We start from the raw sequence: 23066 nt of genomic DNA, 5'->3' as shown, positions 1-23066 counted from the left end.
TTGGTGAAAAAACTGAGGTAATTCAATCCCAAGCCAGTAAAAGAACTTTTCCTATAAACAGAGGTCTCAAATTTGCCACTATTTCTGTATACCTGTACATCTAAAAATGACAACTTATTATCCTGTTCCATCTCACAAGTAAAAGAAATGTTAGGTGACGAGAATTAAAATATTCAAAAACAAATCAACATGTGATAATTCCTTAAACACAAGGAAAGCATCATCTACATACCTACGGTAATACAAAGGTTTGAAAGCACTAGGACATTCAGACATCTAAATCCTTTCACAATAACCCATGAAGCAATCCGCATATACAGGTCCAAGGGAATTTCCCATAGCTACTCCATCTATTTGATTATATAATTTACCATCAAAAGTAAAAATGCCATCAGCAGTTGCTAAATGTAATAATTTTTGCAAGTTTATTTTATTAAGTCTAAACACTGATAAATGGTTTTTACATATATCTTATTTATTAAGAATAATGTCGGTTGTTTCTGCCATTAGAGAACACAGTTTAGCACAGGACCATCCTTTCACTGACCTGGATTTCGGGTACTGTCTTTTTGTTCAAATAGACTGGACCTTTTAATTTCAGAGTCGCTGACTATTAAAAAGACGAAGCCGGAATTGAACAACAACTCGTCTGGTATTCAACTAGCTATCGTGTAATTTCATAGTAGGTACTCAATTAGGTCGTTAAATATTTTACTTTGTGAGTGGTAGTTTGTTTACATTTCACCTTAGTTTTATTTTCATATTTTTATGTTTGTGTTTTTAATTTTTCGTTATTTTACGTCTCACCCTTTTGGTTTGTATTTACTTGTTCATTTTATATATTTCGTTAGTATTTTTGCTGAAGATTTATTATGACAATTCATTTTATTGTAATTTTATTGATTCTCATCCTTGTCGGTTTTTTCAGCCTGATGATGAGGTCTTATATCTCAAAAGCTCGTACAATAAAGAATGTTCTTCCTGGTCTTGGCAATATTATTTATCATTAAGCTTATATATATATATATATATATATATATATATATATATATATATATATATATATATATATAATATATATATATATATATATATATATATATATATATATATATAGTTTTGTGTTATGAGGGGACTGCATATTGTACTTTAAAGTAGTAATCTTAGCCTTACAAGAAAACCTCTGAAGCCCATAAACTGAGACAATGCAAGATTAAGCAATAATTAGAGGGTTGCCAAGTGAAAGTGGGCTTCTTAACAGTAATTTATTATTTACAATCACAATATGGAAGAAACTACCAAGGAAAATGGGACACTTTCACTAAATTAATTAACTTGGAATATACACAATAGCAATGACTGAGTGACCTCCTCGATGTAGGACTGCCTTGACGTGGTGAGGGGCTCTTGAACCCCAGGAATTTTTTCCCAGGTTTGAGGCCAAGAGTCTTGTACATAATTATATATTTGTTTGGATGAATTTTTGTGGAATTTTCCACTTTTGCTAAAGTTTATTGGACCTGATAAATAGGAAAAGATATTATAACTGGGACTGGGCTTATACCCGAAGCTAAATAGTGGGAACTGTGGAAGGACCATCAACTGCCCGACAATGTTCGGACCTGAGAGTTATCAGATTGATAGCTCAAAGGCGGAACTGTTCTTAGGGCTGGACCATGGATTCCAGGGGGTGTCTGGTTCTGGGGATGGGACTCTTGGCATTCTATCCAGTTTGCCCATAACATGATTAGGGTGGGGATGATTGTATTCTAGTAATATTGTCAGTCCTAGCGAACGGGTTTGGCTTACACTTGGGCCACTCTAATCATGTTGTGCCATCCCCTGTTGGGTAGGGTAGGGAGCGGACATTTGTTAGTCAGTTCTCACTTGTGCCATGGGTGGAAGAATAAACTCCATGAAAGGCTAATGATATCTTTTTAAGATTTTCAAGTTTATTTAATTTTTTTTATATATACCTCAATCTTTATGCTCAGTAGTGTTAAAGATAAGTACCCCCGGGCCCTTTGATGGTAGCGACTCGTCACAGTTGACAACCGCTGGAACCTCCGCTGACAACCTCTCTCTGAAAAAATCAGAAAAAAAACTAATGTAATTACACTGGAACCTTATGCTCCAGTACATAAAAACCCAAAAGAAGTAAATATCGTCTTGACCCAACCTTGACTCACTTCGACTCCCTCTTTGCGAGTGGAAGTTGGTCAAGGTTTCTAATCTTAGAAACAGAACGGAAAATTTCAGCACTAAAGTTAAAATACTACCTATTAAACAGACATTCAACGACAGAAATGTCGTTTAGACAGATAAGAGAAAAGACGTGTCTCATAGAAGCCACAACAAAGAGTCAATCTGAGGACTGTATGTCTATAACAACAGTAGATAATATAAATGTAAAAATTAAAAAACATGACACTATGAATAGCATTCAGGGTACCATTGTGCTTCCTGAGAACAGTGACAAACCAATCGAAAAGAATATTCTCTTGGACTCTCTTAAAAAAGATATCCCAGAGTCCAAGATTGTGAGGTATATAATATACCGAGTAAACAAAAAAATGAGAAAATGTTAAAAATCACAAAAATAAAATTTGAGGGTCAAATCTACCCCAAAAAATAAAAGTTTTAGCTCAAAAAAGATAAATAAGGCCCTATGTCCCAAAGCCACCAGTGTCAAAACCAGTAAATATGGGCATGCAAAAAAATATTGTCGAAACGAACCTGTATGTGCGTATTGTGGATCTGAAGAACATGCCACACAATGGACTTGCAGCGAACCAAAATGTATAAGTGTGGGCAGAAAGATCTTGCAAGATCCAAAAGGATGCATGTATTATATATACAATACGGAATTGAAAACACTACAAGAAAGAACAAGGAGATCTATTAGAGGTGCTAAATTAGAATTGAAAGAGAGGAATTCAAGGTCCTGCTAAGAAACTTACATTTGCCTCGATAACAAGAACTAATAATGAAACAAAAATGCATACAGATAGAAGTAACAAAACGCAGGAAAATGAATCTCAAGAAGAAAATAATGCTTTACAGAAAAAAACTAAAATTGTAAAGAATCAGGAAACAGGCACAAAGATATGGGTAACATTTTATCAAACTCATTTGAAATGTTAATGCAAGTAGCACAAGATGGTGATACTACTATAGAAGAAACAGAGGAAAGTCATGATGGAGTGGAAATTCAAGATAAAAAAAAAAAAAGGCCTTTGGAGAGAACACCACCCAAAACGAAAAAACCAACAATAATTAGAGCAACATCGGTTAAACCAAAGACAAAGGATATGAAGAAAGAACAAAAACAAACTAAGATTATACCTTTATCTCCTGAAATAATAGTAAAATTTATGGATACAGATATCCAAAACACTGAAGTTGAAGATAACCATGATTATGTCAAGGGAGAAGAGATTACTCCATCACCAATAATTGGTACAAGAGCAAATGAAAAAGGAATGTACATGAAAATGTGTGTAGGTGTAATGATTGGTTTGGTAGAATTGTGCAATAATAACAAAAACATAACAAAAGATGGTTTAACAAACATTATAAGAAATTGTATGAAATATAGAAAAAAACAGATTTGAGTACCCATGAAAAAGGTTCCATGTGCATTGAGCACTTAGTATATCGTAAAGAAAAACAAATGAATGCCGTAAGTAAATTACTAGAAAAAATCAAGTTGATAACACAAAAAAAAGACTAAAACTCGACCGCTATAACAAAATATTTTCAATAGCTGTATTATAGAATGAAACGTAAATGGTCTGCAGACCAGATTACATTTGGGAGAAATGCAACGATTACTAAAAGAATACGAACCAATGACATTATGTTACAACATGTCAACAAAACAATCTCAACAATAGGTAAATATACCTTAGCATCTACATCTAGAGAGGAAGAAGGAAATTTAGGTACGGCTATATAAGTACATAACAAAGTATATTATGATAAAGTACCTGTAAACTTTGCTGATCGGCAAATATTGAGTATTAGAATACGAATAAAAAACGGTAATCATGTAATTTATAATTTATGCAACCAACCTAATGAAAATTATGACTTTGACAAACTTAAAGAATTGCTTAATAATGACAAGGAACCTTCAGTAATAGTAAGTGATTTTAATACTCGCAACCTGATGTGGGACTGTAAAATAGAAGAATTCATAGATTCATGTCATGTGCTGTATAAATGATAACGAAGTCAGCACATATTCTAAAACACATGGAACATTTTCCTCAACCGACTTAACTCTATGTACAACAAACATAATTGACAGACTGGATTGGAATACAGTTGACGACTTGCATACAAGTGATCATTTCCCAATATAGTATTAATTTCATTATTACAAAATAATCTCACCAAGCATGTCCCTCAATATAACATTTATAAAGCAGATTGAGAGAAATATGAATTCCACACTAGGAATATCCCATCATTTGAATATTTAAAAGACCATAATGTAACTAATAAATTTCTTGTTGATTTCATTACAAATGCTGCTGATAAAGCAATACCAAATTCAAAATCTCATCCAACAAAACACAAAGTCCCATGGTGGTCTAAAAAACCAACAGAATTAATAAAAGTAAAACACCAAATTGGAAGACGATTAGATAATTTTAATAGAAAGTTCAGTAAGATAAACAAAACTTTACAGATATTAGAAGGCACTTTTCAAAAATTTCTATATTATTAGAAATTGATACATTAAAACCTCTATATAACAAAATATCTGCAAAATTTAAAAGAGAAGTAATTCAAGGAAGAATCATTTCATGGAGGAAATATGTATCAGATCTCTCTAATAATACTCCCATACAAAAAAATATGGGGAAAATTTAGGAAAATAAATGGTACCCATTTAAACCACCTAGACATGCCATAATAAAAGATGGGAAACGAATACTTGATCCTAAAGAAATAAGTAATGTAAGAGAAGAAAATTTAGCAAAAGTAAGTAGTGACAAAAATTTAGATGAGCATTTCCACACAAAGAAAAATAGTATAGACTTAATAGCAATAAATTTTGAAACAATAGAAGATATATATTATAATTGAAAATTTAATATGGGAGGGTTGGAATTTGCTCTTGCAAAAGCAATAAATCTGCTCCCAGAGGTGACAATATTTGTTTTGAGATGATCTGCCACTTATCACCTTTGGCAAAGTCATACTTATTAGTTTTATAATCATTTATGGCTTCGAAATTTATTTCTAGATGAATGGCGTAAAGCTATAATAATTCCTATCCCCAAACCTGCAAAGGATCCCAGTAATGTAAATAATTACAGACCAATTTCTTTGATAAGCTGCTTATACAAGTTGCTAGAGAAAATGGTAAATGCTTGACTGACATGGCACATTCGAGAAAATAAAAATTTTGGCTCCCACTCAGTTCGGGTCACAGTGTAACGGATCTTATCAGATTCTCTCTCTAACTTTGAAGACCATATACATAGAGGTTTTGAACGAAAACAAATTACTGTAGCTGTCTTTTTTGACATTGAAAAAGCATACAGTACTACATGGACATATGCTATATTAAAACTTTACAAAACAACAACATCTGTGGACATTTACCTAGGTTTATACAAAAGTTTTTGACAAATCGCAGTTTTCAGGTGAGAATTGATGATGTTCTGTCTATAACATTTCCACCTGAAAATGGTGTTCCAAAGGGAAGTGTCCTTAGTTGCACACTGTTTACTTCACAGCAGTTAATGATATGAGTAATAATCTACCTGTCTGCATTAAAAGTAACCTGTATATGGATGATTTTGCCATATATTATTCAGCCTCTCACATAAAACATTCAGAGCGAATCATTAATAAAAGCAAAGTAAAAATAGATGAATGGGCGTCATCTGTAGGCTTTAAATTTTCCATAGATAAAACTCAAGCAGTCATGTTTATAATAATAAAAAGTGGATAAAAGGTGAATAAATAGATTTAAAAATCAGAAACCATAGTATACCATTTGGCCAAACAGCACTTGAACTGGAAAGCCCACATAACATACGTAAAATCTAAATGTAAAAGAGCATTAAATCTAACTAGAAAACTATCGAACACTATTTGGGGAACTGATAGATATACCCCAACTGTACTTTATAAAGCAACAGTTCTGTCCATCATTGATTATGGAAGTGAAGTATATCGCTCAGCATTGGACGCAGCGCTGAAAATGTTAGACCCTGTTCACAATGAAGGCCGTAGAATATGCTCAAGAGCCTTTAGAAGTTTAGATCATCACCAAAATCATCTTTACAAGTTGAATGTGGTAAACTGCCTCTGTCTCTCCATAGAGAGCTAGTAACAATGAAAAGTGCTCTAAGAATTCAGGCAAGTGATTCTCCAACAAAAAAATTATTTGCATTAAGAGATGTATTTATAATTAGAGCTAGAAGATTGTTTGAGTCGCTGAATATAAATATACAAGTGCCTTTAATAGTAAAATCACCTCCTCCCTGGACAATGAATAAAATGAGAATCTGTACATACCTCAAGTATTTATCAAAAAGTTATTCGTATACACCAGAACACCATAGACAACATACGATAGAACATATAAGCCGAAAAGGTCCACATTATGCAATACAGTATATACAGATGGATCGAAATCAGAACGTGGAGTGGGATATGCTGCAGTACCCCAAGACAAAACTTATCAGTTCTCTCTTCCTAATAATGCTTCAGTATTCACAGCAGAATTGTGTGGAATTACATCAGCTATAAAAATAATTAAATAAACATCATTCAATAATTTTGTGATTTTTAGTGACTCGGGAAGTGCTTTAGAAGCTATTCAGTTACAAATAAAAAAATAATATAGTACAACAAATTAAATTATTTCTCCATAACTTATATAATAATGGAAAAAATGTAGAAATATGTTGGATCCCTGCCCATGTAGGGATCAAAGGAAATGAAGATGCAGACAAAGCAGCCATAGAAGCAACCCACATGACAAGATCAAATGTGAATATCCCTGTTACTGATTATGTAAACACATAAAAATGGGTATCATAAATAAATCGCAATATATATGGAATGAAGAACCTGAAAGTAATAAACTGAAACAAAACCTAATGTTAAAAAATGGAGTTCATCATATCGGAATAAGCCATACTCGTCTGACACATGGGCACTTAATGAGCAGCCCACATGGCCCAGCTCCCAAGTGCTCAGTGCAGGGTGATAGAAACGGTCAGACGTGTTATGCGAGTGTCCAAAGTATGACCAACAGCGACTGTCAACTTTTGGAAATAAATCAGTGGAGGAAATTTTGTCAGAATCTTTTACATTTTCAGTCGTTCCGATTTTGATGTTCATGAGAAATTGAGATTTAATTAATAAAATATAAAAATAAGTAAATAATAAAAGCATGAAAACCCTTATAGCATTTGTTGAATTAAAAAAAAAGCAAAATTTTAAAATATTCCTTAACTTATATTCTGAATTTTAATATACCTTTTTAGTGTGCATGAGTAAATGTATTTATTGTATGTATGTGTTCCAGTATGAGGGCGTGTGCCTATGTGCAGTTTTTAATTTAATTTTAATTTGCTCATCATCATACTGAATGATCTATTGGGTCTTAGTGCTTGGCCTCAGGCCTAGACCTGGTATTTTAATCTAATCCTTCGGGCCAGCCCTCTGAGAGCTGAAAGTCACCTCAGTGGTCTGGTTAAACTACTTTAATAATAATAATAATGACTGAGTGAAATGGATAACGTGTCACAATTGCGACTGTGGGTCATGAACAAGTGGTCCCTTAAGCCAATTAGGCAATATTTCTATCAGCCCTGGCAGGGGTGGTTTCTTCAGGCAATCAGGAACACAGAAGCACGGCTAGGCTGGTAATGAAACTGGTAACACTCCTGGAAATGAGGCAGTTCCAGGTAAGACTTTCACTGAGACTACACTCTCTCTATAATGGAATAAATGCAAGAATTGGAGGGAAATCCTTTACTCTACTCACTTGCTAGCAAAGGATGAGAAATTCATCATGCAATGTCAAGGAACTTTGCACATTGGGATAGTAGATTCACTGGTTAAGTTGAAGAAAACAAGAAGTGATAAAATTTGTGAGAGAGAGATGATAAAACGAGTCAAAGTAAAAGTTACTGACCAACCAGTTTCCATTCCAGGGCACGTACCTTTGTTGCTTCTTAGTTTGCTTGCAAACACAACCTTCTGTCGATGTAACCCAAGTTATCGGTGAGTCCAGGAATTGGCACTATCAATCCAGTGTGAGGAAATGTGAGTTCACAGTTACCAGGGGCGTCATTTATGGGGGCTGGGGGCAACTGCCCCTCAAGACTCAAGATGCCCCCAGGCCTCAACTTGCCCCCCTCACCCCACCAAGCCCCAAGAAGTAACAGCAGCTGGTTTTCCATTATTCCTACCAAAATTCAAATGTGTCATCACATTAAATTATATCTTTCTATCTATCTATCTATTTTACGTGCTTCAAAAAGCACATAAAATAGCTCAAAATAAAAAAAACCCAGGTGATGAGGCTTGCTTCGCTCGCCAAACCGCCTTTACCCCCAATCAAAAAATCTGAAATGATGCCCTGACAGTTACCCGGCTTGGGGATGTACAGGCAGAGATCACCCATGCTGAGTGTCAACTGGACTAGTCTAAATGGAACTGAACTTAAGACAGCGGCGTCCCCTGCCTTATAAGGTCTTGGTTGTTGCTGGAGGCATTGCTTCAGGCTGCAAAGTCAGTGACTACCTCAGAATTACGGAAATAGGTGCAGCCAGTAAAAGATGGAAAAACTCAGTGGGAGATAAATTGAATGCGAGGATTAAGACAGGGAAACAGCTATCTACCCCAAACTTGTGTTCCCTTGGGCACATAGAGCCCATCCCTTGAAGAGGGTGAGACTCTTAATGGCTAAAACTCTCCTCTTGCTCTTAGGTCTGTGGGTATGCCTCTCTTTCCTATTGTCTGGCATTTTCCCCATAAGCTCCCCCTTTAAGCAGACATTCCACTCCCTTTCGGGTGAGAAGGTCTGTGCTGGGATCAGTTGAGTTAAGTACTTCTCTAATGGATCCTTGCCCAATGCAGAATGGAAATAGTTTTAGATATACTCCCTGAGGAGAAGTGAGCTTGCTAGCTAACTTAACTTAATGTCTCTAACACTAGCATAAGAGATGTCAGCATTTATTTAAAGGTACTGTCTGTGAAATAAAATGAACTGGCCATGCTATTGACTCAAGGTCATAAAATAACTAACTGAATTTCACACAGAACTAAGCTAACACAGCACCAAATTGATAACTAGCTATGTGCAGAAAATTACTGAAATTACAAAAGAGTCATTTAATTTAGGATATAAGGTACATGGACATGAAATATGTTAACAATACAAGTTTATCAGCATGAAAATATTGAAATACAAATGAGTTAGTTACTCTATGATACATGCTGCAAATACAATAAATTGCAACATGATGTAACAAAGAATGCAACAAAATTGCTAAAATGACTAAAACATGCTCTTCAGCTTGTTGGGCTAATGAACAGACTTAGCGAAGTACAAAAATTCTTTCAATACAATACTGATTAAAGGTAGGAGACAACCCTAGACAGCCTTTCTGGATTAGGGCTAGGATTGCTCTATTAAGATGAGGTTCTGTTACAGCTATGGATACAAGTGCCATGACAGCACGGTGGCTCTAGTAACTACCTAACCTCTTATGCTCCCTACTCCTTTTCCTCCTCACTTTCCTTTGCACTTTAGACTTAGGTCTCCTAGCTGGAACCTGGGCACACAGTGTCTACTTCAGACAAGTGGACACTTAGGTATAATTCAGTAGACGGATGATGGAAACTGAGGAGAGAACTCTGATTATTACTTTTTCCTCCAGATAGGACTCTGGCACATTATGGATGACTGTAAATAACACAACACTCTGAGAAGATCCTGTGTCTCAAAAAATATTGATGGGATACTCTATATCATTTATAGTTATTGTACCCGTGATTTTAAATTCTTTAAAAACATCCACAGATAAAGAGTCAGTTGCTATGCTAGATACAGGCTTATAGATGGAAACTGAAATTTAGCTTTAACTTGAGGTTTGGAAGCTTTACTAAGGTTGTAGTATTTTGAGTGTTTGCAGTGCGGACTCCAACATTCTGTAATATGATGACCAGACTGGATTTTTCTGTATCAATGTTCCCATCCTGAGTCTCTGAAGCTACAGATGAGACAGGTTTTACAAAAGTTGTCCCTTTTTCAGACTTAGGATTACCTTTATGTACTTAGGAATACTTGACAGCACATTTCGCAGCCTCTATTAACTGAGATGCGCCTCTATCTTCCAGGTGTAACTTAAGCATTCAGAGGTATTTTCTTTTTGAGCTCTTCATACACAGTTAAATCCTCTAATTCATCAAAAGTTGTGACTTTACTGAATGACAACCATTTCTGAAAATATCTGGACTTTTTGGTAGCGAATCAACATAAGTCTGAGATGGAATCTTATTTAAGTTACGAAGGTTTTGTCGGTAGCCTTCAGGTGTAATAGCGTGTAGACTGGGAGCCCAGAGTGTTTATTCCGAGTAATGAACGCGAAAGGTTTGGCCCCCTAGATAAGTAGTGCCTACACCAAACATCTCAAAAATGTATTGCTGCCAGATCAGAACTCTGGCTTAGGTATAAAAAGTGAACCCTAAAAACTTTTAAAAAGTTTTTAGTCAGTGAAAAACATGTGCTTGAAACTCTTCCTAAACCTTCCTTGGAATCTAATGAACACAGAATGAGCAATGCCAGCAATGTCGGCTTTATATCCGCCAGCAGCTTCCAAAGTGGGGGTTCAAATTCACGTTTATTCCGAGTAAGGAACATACGCCTGAAACTTTCATAAAACCTTCCTTGGAACCCTTTGAACTCAGAATGACCAGTGCCAGCAAATTTATCTCTGGCTTTCCACCCGCCAGCAACTCCTAAATCCATGAGAGGTTCAATTTCACTTTTTTTTCCAGAGTTAAGAACACAAAGCTGAAATTGTGGTAAAAATATTCCTCATGAACTCAGTTTAATTTCTTATAATTATTTCATTATACAGTTGCGTTCAAAACGTAACACATCATAATAGCTAATTGTAATTTTAAGCCTCTTTTTCTACTGGAAAAAAAGAAAATGTCCATTTAATTGTATGGCCAAACATTATTTGCTTTGGGATGATGTCAAAATATAACTGCTCTGAATATGAGACATACCAAAAAAAAGAAGAGTCTGGCTTCTGTTTGTTACTCATTATCAGTATCAGAGGTTCAAATTCACTTTTATTCAGAGTTAAGAATAAGAACGCAAGGCTGAAACATTTCTAAAAACATTTTGTGAGGCCTCATGAACTCGTTCTAATTTCTCATAATTATTTCACTCTAAGAGTGTATTAAAAATGTAACACATATCATTATAGCTACCAGTAATTATATCTTCACAAAACTAAGCACTCTTCTCTATTTGAAAAAAAGAAAATGTCCATAGAAAATATTCATTTACATGGCCAAACACTATTTGCTATGCGATGCTGTCACAATGTAACTGCACTGAAAATCACAGACAGAAAAAAAAATTAGCTTCTGTTTGTTACTCATCATCACTATCACTGTCATCACTCCAGTCGTCCTCCAACAACTCCTCGTCTTCACTCCCAAAACTATCTGAGTGAGCTGATATATGATGCACTGTTCAGTGTAGAGAGGCACTCTGCGGGAGCAGAACTGCTAGGAAACCATATGGGTTGAAATCCACTGGTGGTTGCCAACCAGCCAGAATCACTAGGATTCCAGCCACAAGATGGAATGGGTGTGTCCTCCGTTCTCCACATCCTGGCAACATAGTGTGCATGCTTGATATGCAGTGGAGCTGTCTTTTCACAAGGAGGGAAGGAAGCACAGTTGAGGTTTTCACACTTTTGAGGATGCTGCTTTCCCTCTACAATTGGTTACCTCCAGGAAAGCTTTATACATATTGCAGATGAACTCTGTGACTCCCTCAGTGTCCAACTTGTCTGGTGTTAGGATCCAAAGATGTCTGATGACATTCAAGTCCTCCTCTAACATCCTAAGGGCTTGATCTTCCCCTTCCAGAAGAAAGCGGAGGTAAAATCACAGCCAGTTAAGGCTTGAAAACCAAGAAGGGCATCTGTTAGACCATCATGTTTTTTTTCCAGCTCTTCAGCCATCTGAGACACATCAAGGAACCTACGATGGTTAGCAGATCCAAATCTAAAATCACCTTTCCTCCAAACTCATATCATCCCAGTAAACCAAGAAGGATCACAAGTACATCTGTGTCGGATGATCGGACAATTATATTTCCTTCCAGAATGTGTGATATATGGAAGGCAATAAGGGTGTCTGCCTCTTCATGTTCACCTTGCAAATGATCTGGTTTTGTCACTTGTAGGATATTGCATTCATCGTTCTTGAGCTTAATGCATTTTCTTCCATGTGATATGTATACTGTTTTTCTGTCTGTTTACAGACCCATAACAAGGTTTGACACATTCCTTCATCACAAAGCGGGAAAATGGGAGGGATAACATCCTTCTGAAAATCAGACAGTGCATTCAGAAGGTGGGCAGTGACCCTCACACAGCGAAGTATGGCTGTTTCTGAACCTGAAGAACTTTTTGGTCTCCATTCAGGAGAACATCCAGCAAAGCAAACTCAGCTCTTGAGAGTGAAACAAGACAACAAGGATGCCAGCACTCTCACAGAAGGAATAAAAAACACATGAAATCCTTTTCCATTGCCTCTAGTCCAGAACTCTATAACCTATCCTTGGGAAAGGCAGCACAAGATGCTACGAGGGAATATCTCTTAGGGACCCTAAACAGAGGAAAGCAAATGAGACAGTTATTTTAGGCCGAATGTTTGGATGAGACACGGTTCTTAAAATGTGTACCAAGAATGAGGGTGATGAACTTTGCAGCAGAAAATGTCAAGCCTTCATGAACAATTAAGAATGTAAATACATCAGAGGGAGTATGGGATGTCTTTAGCAGGATTCTCACCACTTCGGCAAGAACAAACAAGAATGTCAGTCTTTGTCATTTGCTAAGCTTCCCAGTTACCACTGTACCACTGGCACTGGCACACACAGATGGCACCATTTTGAAAAATGACCTAGCTGCACTTAAGAAGGTTCTGGAGATTTAACAAAATGCAATCCTGGACTCCACTATTCTCCAAACATCAGAGTGACAGTGCTTGACGGTGGCATCATCCCACACGAGACTGTGCTACAACACACCAGAGCCTCATGTGGGACAGTGGTGCGAGATTTACTGGTAAAGGCATGCTCTTTCCATGAAGAGTAAGTCCATATCATCTTTGACCTGTACAAGTCTCCTTCCATCAAAGATTACGAGAGAGAGCTCTGAGGAGGCATTCACCAAAAGTTTGTCGTCACAGGCTCTGATCAAGCCCAGTGTCAGAGTGGAGCCACACTCCTGAAAAACGCTTACTTCAAGGAAGAATTTTCCTGCTTTATGATAACAGAATGTGTCAAAAGCTGTTATGGGTCTACAATCGGACAGAAAAAGTATACATATCACATGGAGGAAAATGCATTAACCTCAAGAATGATGAATGCAATATCCTCCAAGTGACAAAACCAGATCATCTGCAAGGTGAACACGAAGAGGCAGGCACCCTTATTGCCTTCCATGTATCACATATTCTGGAAGGAAATATAATTATCCGATCATCCTTCTTGGTTTACTGGGATGATATGAGTTTGGAGGAAAGGTGATTTTAGATTTGGATCTGCTAGCCATCGTAGGTTGCTTGATGTGTCTCAGATGGCTGAAGAGCTGGAAAAAAAACATATGGTCTAACAGATGCCTTTCTTGGTTTTCAAGCCTTAACTGGCTGTGATTTTACCCCCGCTTTCTTCTGGAAGGGGAAGATTAAGCCCTTAGGATGTTAGAGGAGGACTTGAATGTCATCAGACATCTTCGGACCCTAGCACCAGACAAGTTGGACACTGAAGGAGTTACAGAGTTCATCTGCAATATGTATGGGTACCCTGGCAATAACATCAGCGAATGCCGGTATAAAGCTTTCCTGAAGGTAACCAACTGTAGAGGGAAAGCAGCATCTCTCAAAAATGTGAAAAACTCAACTGTGCTTCCCTCCTCCTTGTGAAAAGGCAGCTTCACTGCATATCAAGCGTGTGGACTATGTTGCCAGGATGTGGAGAAGGGTGGACACGCCCACTCCAGCTTGTGGCTGGAATCCTTGTGATTTTGGCTGGTTGGCAACCACCAGTGGATTTCAACCCAAACGGTTTCCTGGCAGTTCTGTTCCCACAGAGTGCCTCTCCACACTGGACAGTGCGTCAGATATGTCAGCTCTCTCAGATAGTTTTGGGAGCGAAGACGAGGAGCTGCTGGAGGACAACTGGAGTGACGACAGCGATAGTGATGATGAGTAACATAATCAGGAGCTAATTTTTTTTTTGCAGTCAGTGTGATTTTCAGTGCAGTTACATTCTGACAGTATCGCATAGCAAATAGTTCCTCAGGTAATATCTCCTGTTCTATCATAGCTTGTATAGCAGTAGCCTTTAATTCGTGTAGTGTCATGGAAGATGTAAATGGAATCTTAAAGTACATGAGTATAAACTTCCAATCATCTTTGGTTAGGTGAATTTACTCAAGTTTGCAACGTCAGGGGCAGCGCAGAAGGCATGAACATCGAATTCACTCATTGTAATATTCACAACAAGAAAATTCCTCTGATAGTTTTGAGTGCTGGTTACAGGTTAAGTTGGCAACACGTAGGTAAAACAGTGTGTATGTACACGAACAACGAATGCAACTATGGTAGTGTAAGACTCAGGGAGAATAAGAGTCGGCATAAGATTCAGGCAAGATTCACTTTGAAGAGTCTAAGTGTAGGCTTACTGTCTTTAAAATGCGAACACATATGTAAACTACCACAAGTAAATCGAGTGTGTTCTTCAACATTCAAAAAATTAAGTTAAAGAGTCTAGTCAAGATTCGTTAAAGATTCGTGAATTAAGGATTCTAGGGAGTCAATGTGACTTATGTGTAATGAATGGTCACCCGAGTTCCTTATATGTCAAGAGAGTAGGCCTAAGTTTTGATGACCTAAGGAGGATTAAGGATCCCAAGAATGTAAGCAAGTACTAACACCTAAGTGTAACCACAAGTACCTCAGTTACGATATCAAGAATGAACGACAAATCTACCAACATATGGTGCACAGTTACATATCCTGACCAGGCCCCAAATGTTACAAGTCCTAATTACGGATGTGACCTGTCTTAAAATTAAGGGAAGGCCCGAAAATGTGCAACAGAAAAAAACACTCAAAATCCAGTAATGAGGGAGAGAAGTAACAAAAGACTCGTAAACATAGAACAAAGTTTATTATATATAATTTGTATGTAATGGGAATGAAAAAATGTACTAATCATTCCTACTAATATAGAAACTTAATACCCAAACTTATACCTAACTTGAATAACAAGACATAACAAACAGCAATTAAAGTAAGAAGGTGAGTAAATCCCATCAAATGAAATATTACATACAAAAACCATAAATAAATCCAACACTCAAAATAAATGTATAAAATCAACACAATATACTCAAGAGGCAGGTGCTGTGTGTATTCTCGTACTACAAGGTGAGATTTGGACTCTAGTCTGATTACAGTGAGGACAGTGTTGCCACCTCAAAAAAGTAAAATTCCTACAAACTGAACTCGAATTTCAACAAAAAAAATTCCATAAATGATATGAAGAATAATTATACGATCAAATAGTATTTCTTATAGAAAAAACAAGCCAAAATGAAAGTAAGATTATTGACACCTTGAAAATGAAATTGTTGCTGTTACTTGAAGGGAGAATGGTTTAGATATTGGGCACCACCCAGTCATCTTGTATCTCACTCCAAGTTTCGTTTTTGGCATTGAAATTCTTCACCATATCATCGCTTACCCTGAGGGTAACACACATTTTCTTTTCTAAATTCAGTCCATACGAGATTTGAAGAATTGCTTCCACAGACCGTACGTGAAAACGATTGCGCATTTTTGAATGCATTACGTTCATTCTCGAAAAGATTTGCTCTACTGATGCATTTGAAAATGGTAGTGACAGTAAAGCCGGAGCCAGTCATTATGCCTTTGGATAAACTTGTTCTCCAGCAGAGTTTTTCTTTTCGTATACATTATCCCAAAAAGATGTAATATTGTTCATGCACGACTGACGTCATTTTTCAAGACTTAGGGAGGCCCATTCATTTTCAAAGTCATCCGTGTCTTTAATTATATTTTATTCATAGCTGAAAATATTTGATACTTTCATTACTGATGACATTAGAGTGCTTGGATGAAAGTGCTTCACCATGAGTAATATGTCAATATTGTCTGGGAGGCGTGTTTGCACTTCAGTGATTCAATCAACTGCAAATTTCTTGCATCTTTCTTTGACGCACTGTTTATGTTCATTACTTAGTTGGGATGCCAGAAGACCAGTGGTAAATTCATAACCGAAATCAACTGATGCAAGTTGGATGAGCAGTAAACTGCTTGTATATGAATCACGGTGATGTGATAAAGTCATAATATGGCTACGTGCGACAGACGCACTACACTACATGGTTAGCATGGCAGAGGTGGGTTAATATCGACTCTAAATACGAATATCTGAGTTCGACGGGGATTTGTAGATGGGAGCCGCTATCAACTTATACCTCACTTGCTGGCCGTGTGGGTAAAGGCGTCCACTGTAGTCCTGGGTTCTTGTCGTTCGTTGGTTAGCCCACGGGACGACGAACTTATTATCAACTAAAAATATCCCTTCGGTATATATATGAAAATATATTATTTATATAGATATAATTGATATTAAAGGACGTTTGTAGTTTATATGCTTTATATATATATATATATATATATATATATATATATATATATATATATATATATATATATATATATATATATATATATATATATATATATATATATATATATATATATATATATATATATATATATATATATATATATATATATATATATATATATATATATATATATATATATATATATATATATATATATATATATATATATATATATATATATATATATATATATATATATATATATATATATATATATATATATATATATATATATATATATATATATATATATATATATATATATATATATATATATATATAGTCATACCTTGAGCTTACACGAGGTTAGGTTGCAGAACCCCTTGTGCATGGTGAATTTTTGCGTAAGCTTGGCACGGTCTCTAAAAATGGTAATAAATGCTTATTTCTAAAGTTGAAACCCTAAATATGACCCTAATCATGCTCCCAAATTATTAAGTTAACTTTTAAATGAAACTAAAGTTACTGTAATTTCATTTAAAAGTTAGCTTAATACATTACCCTTAAAAAAAAGAAATAAATGGTTGACATAAAAATTGAGAGTTGGAAGAGAATTTCTCTCTCTCCCCTTCCGACCGATCTATCTTGAGAAGTCGTCTCAACCTCTTTTTTTAATAACTTCTTTATTCTGTGTCTCTTTCTCTTTGTTCTGAAATGCTTTTTCATGAACAAAGTGTTTTTTATTTTGACTAATACAACTCTTAGTTATTATGTCTCTATGTTTTAGAATGTATTTGCAACACTAGCGCATTTATACTTCGTAGACAGTACAGGTCAAATTAGATCAATTTAAAATATCCACTCTACAGGTAAAGACATACAGAGAATTAATAAGTTGTAAAAATGTGTGAGCGCTAACTATGAACGAGAGAGAGAGAAAAGGGTTGTCCTTAAGAGAGTGAAATTATTTATCAGTTATTACGGAGACTGAGAATAACACACGAGAAAGAGAGAGAGAGATTGTCCTTACTTGAAAAATCAAGATTAAAGTTACTGTATTTTCATTTGGAAGTTAGCTTAATACATTACCCTTAAAAACAGAAATAAATGGTTAACGTAAGAATATAGGAGTGTGTGACTCTCTCCCCCCATCCCACTGATCTATTTTTAGAAGTCTTCTCAACCTCGTTTTTAAAAACTTTTTATTCTGTCTCTTTCTCTTTGTTCTGAAACGCTCAGTCTCTATGTTTTAGAACGGCGCATTTACAGTTTGTAAACAGTACAGGTAAAATTAGATCAATTTAAAATGATCTACTGTACAGTTGAAGACATACAGAGAAAGTAATACGGAGGTTGGCTAACTACAAACGAGAGAGAGAGAGAGAGATAACAGTTGTCCTTGCTTAAGAGAGTGAAATTTTTTATGAATTATTATGGACACACACAAACACACAGGTAAAGAGAAAGAGAATTACAAGAAACATTTGACCACTGATTAGTAACACTCCCCTTCTTGTCATGTTACATGGCATATCTGACAGCTTTTGCCTTCGACCATCTTACAAAAGACGAGGGAAGAATTTGTTTGTTTAAAATAATACGAATTTTGTAATTACAGTTTTATTATTATTATTATTATTATTATTAATCTTATTAAAATGTGAAAATTAGTACTTATTATTAGGTAAAAGGTTTATTTATCATACAAATAAACATACCTGTATACATGTATCATAAAAATTCTCTCATCTCACTAAAAGAGAGAGAGAGGGGGAAATTATTACTTTTAATAATATTTAATGTTATTTAATTTACACATGAAAGCTTGAAAACTTATAAATTACATAAAAAATTAAACATAAACACTTTTGCAGGGTTTCTCAGTGTTTGCAAATGTTCATGTGTCTGTGAAAAACTTGTGTATGACCATTAGTTAGGTTCCAATGAAAAATTTGTGTGTCTGTGAATTTGTGCAACTCAAAACGTGCAAGTTCAGGATATTACTGTATATATATATATATATATATATATATATATATATATATATATATATATATATATATATATATATATATATATATATATATATATATATATATATATATGACATACAGAGACAGAGACACATATGCTGGCTTGGGTCACTGTTCAATGACTTTTAAGGTGAATTCAGTTAAGACACTTATTCATAGTCTATTCCGTATGTTCAGATTGACATCATTTCTACTATGAAATCTAATTTCTTAAAACTTAAAAAAAAATCTGGTATCCTCATCTTTTTAATATAATTCTTATTAGGTTTTCAACAATATTTACTGCCCATACCCAATTTGTCCTCAAGTTCCAAAGAAGTTAATGTATTTTTCATGACCATATGTAAAAAGTGCATCTTTTAGGTGTGAGCAACTTGTGCCCATATGCAGATTTTAAGTTAGTATTCAAAAGCTCTAAAACTCTAGGCAGCTTCTTAGATATATACTTTTCCAAAACATAACTTTGTTGGAGGAAAAGCCTTATAGCACAATCTCCCAGAGCTTTTATCTGTACTAGTGGGACACTGTTAAGATTTTTGAGGGAAGAATAACTCCCCGTTCATATTTTTTACCATAAGTTTCGTACTGCATGACTGCAAATTAAAGGATCCCCTTCTTGAAATTGTGAATTAAGCCTTCATCTGCAGTCATTACAATAGTTGGGTAGTTCCTGAACGGTTACTGTATACTTTTTCTGTCAAATTGCAGAAAAGTCTGAACACTATTCCATTGTTGCCCAGTGTATGTATTTTATTTGACAAATACTTTTGGGGGATCATTGTGCAAGGTGAATATTTCTTTTGTTACATCCTTGTGCTGTATATTGAAATTGTCAAACGACTGTCACAGCCTGTCCAACTATCATTGCTGGCACAGACCCTGAACATGTCATAAATCATACAAGCAGCCATTGTGTTCATTGTACTTGCAATTCTAAAGTAATATTAAAATATTCCCATTGTGTTCTCATTTAGTATTGCAAAATTCTCTCCAAATGACGAAGTAAAGATCTCGTACCATGTGTCAAGGTAGAAAGGGAGAACTAATGATATTATCAGTGCCATTCATATTAACATTATTTGGTGGGTATCCACTGGGTAGGTCATTTTCACGTTGTTTGCCATTTGAGATTTGTGTTGAAACTGACTGAACTTGATATTCGAATTTCCCACTGCTATACAGTTGTTGCAATTACAGTGAACCCCCCGTATTCACAGGGGATGCATCCCACACACCCACGCAAATAGCTAAAATCCTCGAATACTTAAAACCCCTCTAAGAACACTTGCAACTGCCCATTTTGATAGTTTAAACACAGAAAAATCCTGTAAAAATGCATATACCTGAGTATTTTAATAGTTTTATCATAAAAAGTGCATTTGTTCATGAAAATTATATGAAAATACAGTAATTAGTGAATATTTCTCAGTGAAAAATACCGCGAATGGGTGAATTTTCTGCAGATAATGGCTAGATATGTTCCACAGAGAAACCTGCGAATGCGTGAGTCCGCGAATCATAACGCGAATACGGGGGGTTTACTGTACCATCATTTTGGCTATTACATTATATTATGATGATGTTCTCTGTATCATCTCCATTAAGTGCGTGTCGTGTGTTTGATTAACCGATCTGGATAGATTGCATTTCACCGGAGCTGGGGTTGATAATTCCATGTGTAGGATCGATCAACGTAACTATTTGTTTTCCCTTATTTTTTGTTATGAATCTTTGGCTTGAGCTTGACAGTATTCCCTTCTTGTGTTAGTAAATGTAAGACCCATGACCAGACCACTTTTGGTTGTTTTTTGAGTATTAGTAGGACAGTTAAGTTACTCCAAAATTTCGTTACTTTCTTACACATGGAGTAATAAGTTATTCTTAATTGAATACCCCTTCGGCCATTGTTTAATGTAACCATACCCAGTCTTGTCATGCAAGATTTGTGTTATCAGTGATACTTGGTGGTGGTTGTAAAATTTTCATTTTTGTTATTTTATTGATGTTGTAATGTTTTTTTGTTATAAACCAATGTTCAGCTTAGATTTTTCTGTATAATCCTGTAATGATATGATTTTTCATAATTTTGTATTGCTATTAGTGACAGTGTTCATAGTTTTCCTTCTTTGCTTTTAATTTTTTTATGTATTACTTTTAGTACTATCTTTTTATGTGATTTGTTTCTTTTCTTTTTTTGTTTTTTTTCATAATTATTTGTAGTGAATATAAAGTTAAATTCCACTATGTGCTTATTCAGTCAAGTGAAAAGTGTGCTGATGAGTTTACATATATTTTTGCAAATAAATAGTATCCAGAGAGTAAGTGAAAGAGTTCATTCAAGTTTTAGGAAAGTGACTCCCATGGAAAGGAAGTAAATCAGTTCTTAACAATTCAAGAGTATTTTTAAAAAGGAAGGTAAGCGAGTGCACTAAGTGACACAGGAGAAGGGAACTGCCTGGATGCAACTTATGAAAAGAGCAAGTTGTTGGACAGCAAGATAATAAGAAAATAAACTTTAGTACAAAATAACCTCAGAATTACACTATAAAGTGATGGGTTGAACAGCAAAATGCAAAGGGAGCCTGAAATAGATGTAAGGTCTAGGCTAAAAAGTAGGTGCAGCTAGAAGCTGAAGAGATGATAAACATCCTTCAGTAAGATCATGCACTGCATGAGGTTCATGATTCCTAGATTAAGTGGCATTTTGAATATGCATAAATCCAAGATCTGATCCTATACTGTGGAAACCACCCAGGCACACTGGGGAAAGTGGAAACTCAAAATTTTGTTTTTATTAACTCCCAGTCTGAAGATTTAAAGATGGGCACTTTCAATTTCAGCTACAAAAATTTTATAACATTTAGTGGTGCCTAAGTATAAAAAAGAGGTTTTGATGTAGGAAAAACCTATTTTTGGTGGCCAATGTGAGTCCTCAAAGGATTGACTCTCATTGGGTCCATTCAGTCTCCATGATAAAAGAATTCCCTTTTAGTCGGTCTAGGCCCAGCATAAGTGTCGTTGACATGTGATGGAGTATAGGACTCAAAGTTAAGAGGAGCACTTTTCTGTTAATTACTGAGGTTACCTAGGTTCAATCGTATGTCAGCCTGCGAGAAGTTACTATGACACATACATATGCCGCCAGCTTGACGACACATAATATGTACAGACCGGGAGCCATTAATCTCTTTGGTCTATGCAGGATAACTATACACCCAATCCCATGCCTTTTCGTGAGGGAGAGTGGGTGGGTTTGAGGACTCACAGTGGCCACCAAAAATAGGTTTTTCCTATGTCAGAATCTGTTTTTTGACATTGTGGCCGCTGTTCGTCCTCAAAGGAGTTTACCAAAGAAATTGACAGGTGACGAAAAGGCTTAAGCTCTCAAATTTCAGTCCTAACACCCCAGAGAAAATATTTCTGGTCCAAGGTCATGCCACAAGTTTCAAGCCCCCTTTTTTTTTTTATTCCAAATACCTTTTAATTTTGGTAACAAAGAACACAAAACTAAAAACGAACTAATGTTTTCAGGATATAATTCTACAGTGACTTAGCTAAACATACTGGGTTTGGTTGCAGTTAGTTAGTTATAAATGATTTGTTTAACCAGACCTCTGAACTCTTTTAGGGTTCTTCTCGGGCTGGGAAAAGAATGGGGGAAAGAGTACATAAAAATTAAGTAGTTAACTAAATAAATAAATAAATTAAAAAAAAAGGGGGAATTAGGAGAGAGAGAGAAAAAAAAGGGGGAGATTATATTTTACTTATCAATTTAATTTTGTTTAAGAAGAGAATGATATTAATTGAAAAGTTATTACTACCTTCTGCTAGAATATCCTTTTTTGATTTATTTTGTCAATACGTATTTCTTTCATGCTGCCATCTGGGACAGTCAATCAAGATATGTTTGACTGTTATTGGGATGTTACATCTTTCACAAGTTATTGGGTTTGTGTGGAGTTGACATCAGATGACCATGTGTGAGTCTGGAGTGTCCTATTCTGAGTCTTGTTAAAATAACCTCATTGATTCTTTGCTTTTGGGTAGAAGAATGCCACTTTTAACTTGTTCTTAATTT

General features: G+C 35.5%; 2 protein-coding genes across 5 annotated transcripts in view; one reads left to right on the top strand and one right to left on the bottom strand.

Moving 5' to 3' along the window:
- LOC136853369 (uncharacterized) overlaps positions 1–23066 on the top strand; it is a 162020-nt gene that overhangs the window by 113174 nt on the left and 25780 nt on the right. The gene's annotated exons all lie outside the window — the stretch shown is intronic.
- Positions 1935–23066, bottom strand: part of dgt1 (dim gamma-tubulin 1) — a 102471-nt gene continuing 81339 nt past the window's right edge. The window contains exon 10 of the mRNA XM_067128770.1: positions 1935–2083. Coding sequence (XP_066984871.1) covers positions 2042–2083 — 42 coding nt within the window. The 3' untranslated portion in view covers positions 1935–2041. The remainder of the gene's footprint in view (positions 2084–23066) is intronic.

This window comes from Macrobrachium rosenbergii, chromosome 3, assembly GCF_040412425.1.
Source record: "Macrobrachium rosenbergii isolate ZJJX-2024 chromosome 3, ASM4041242v1, whole genome shotgun sequence".
Classification (NCBI taxonomy): domain Eukaryota; kingdom Metazoa; phylum Arthropoda; class Malacostraca; order Decapoda; family Palaemonidae; genus Macrobrachium; species Macrobrachium rosenbergii.
This window is presented reverse-complemented; position numbering and strand designations above follow the sequence as displayed.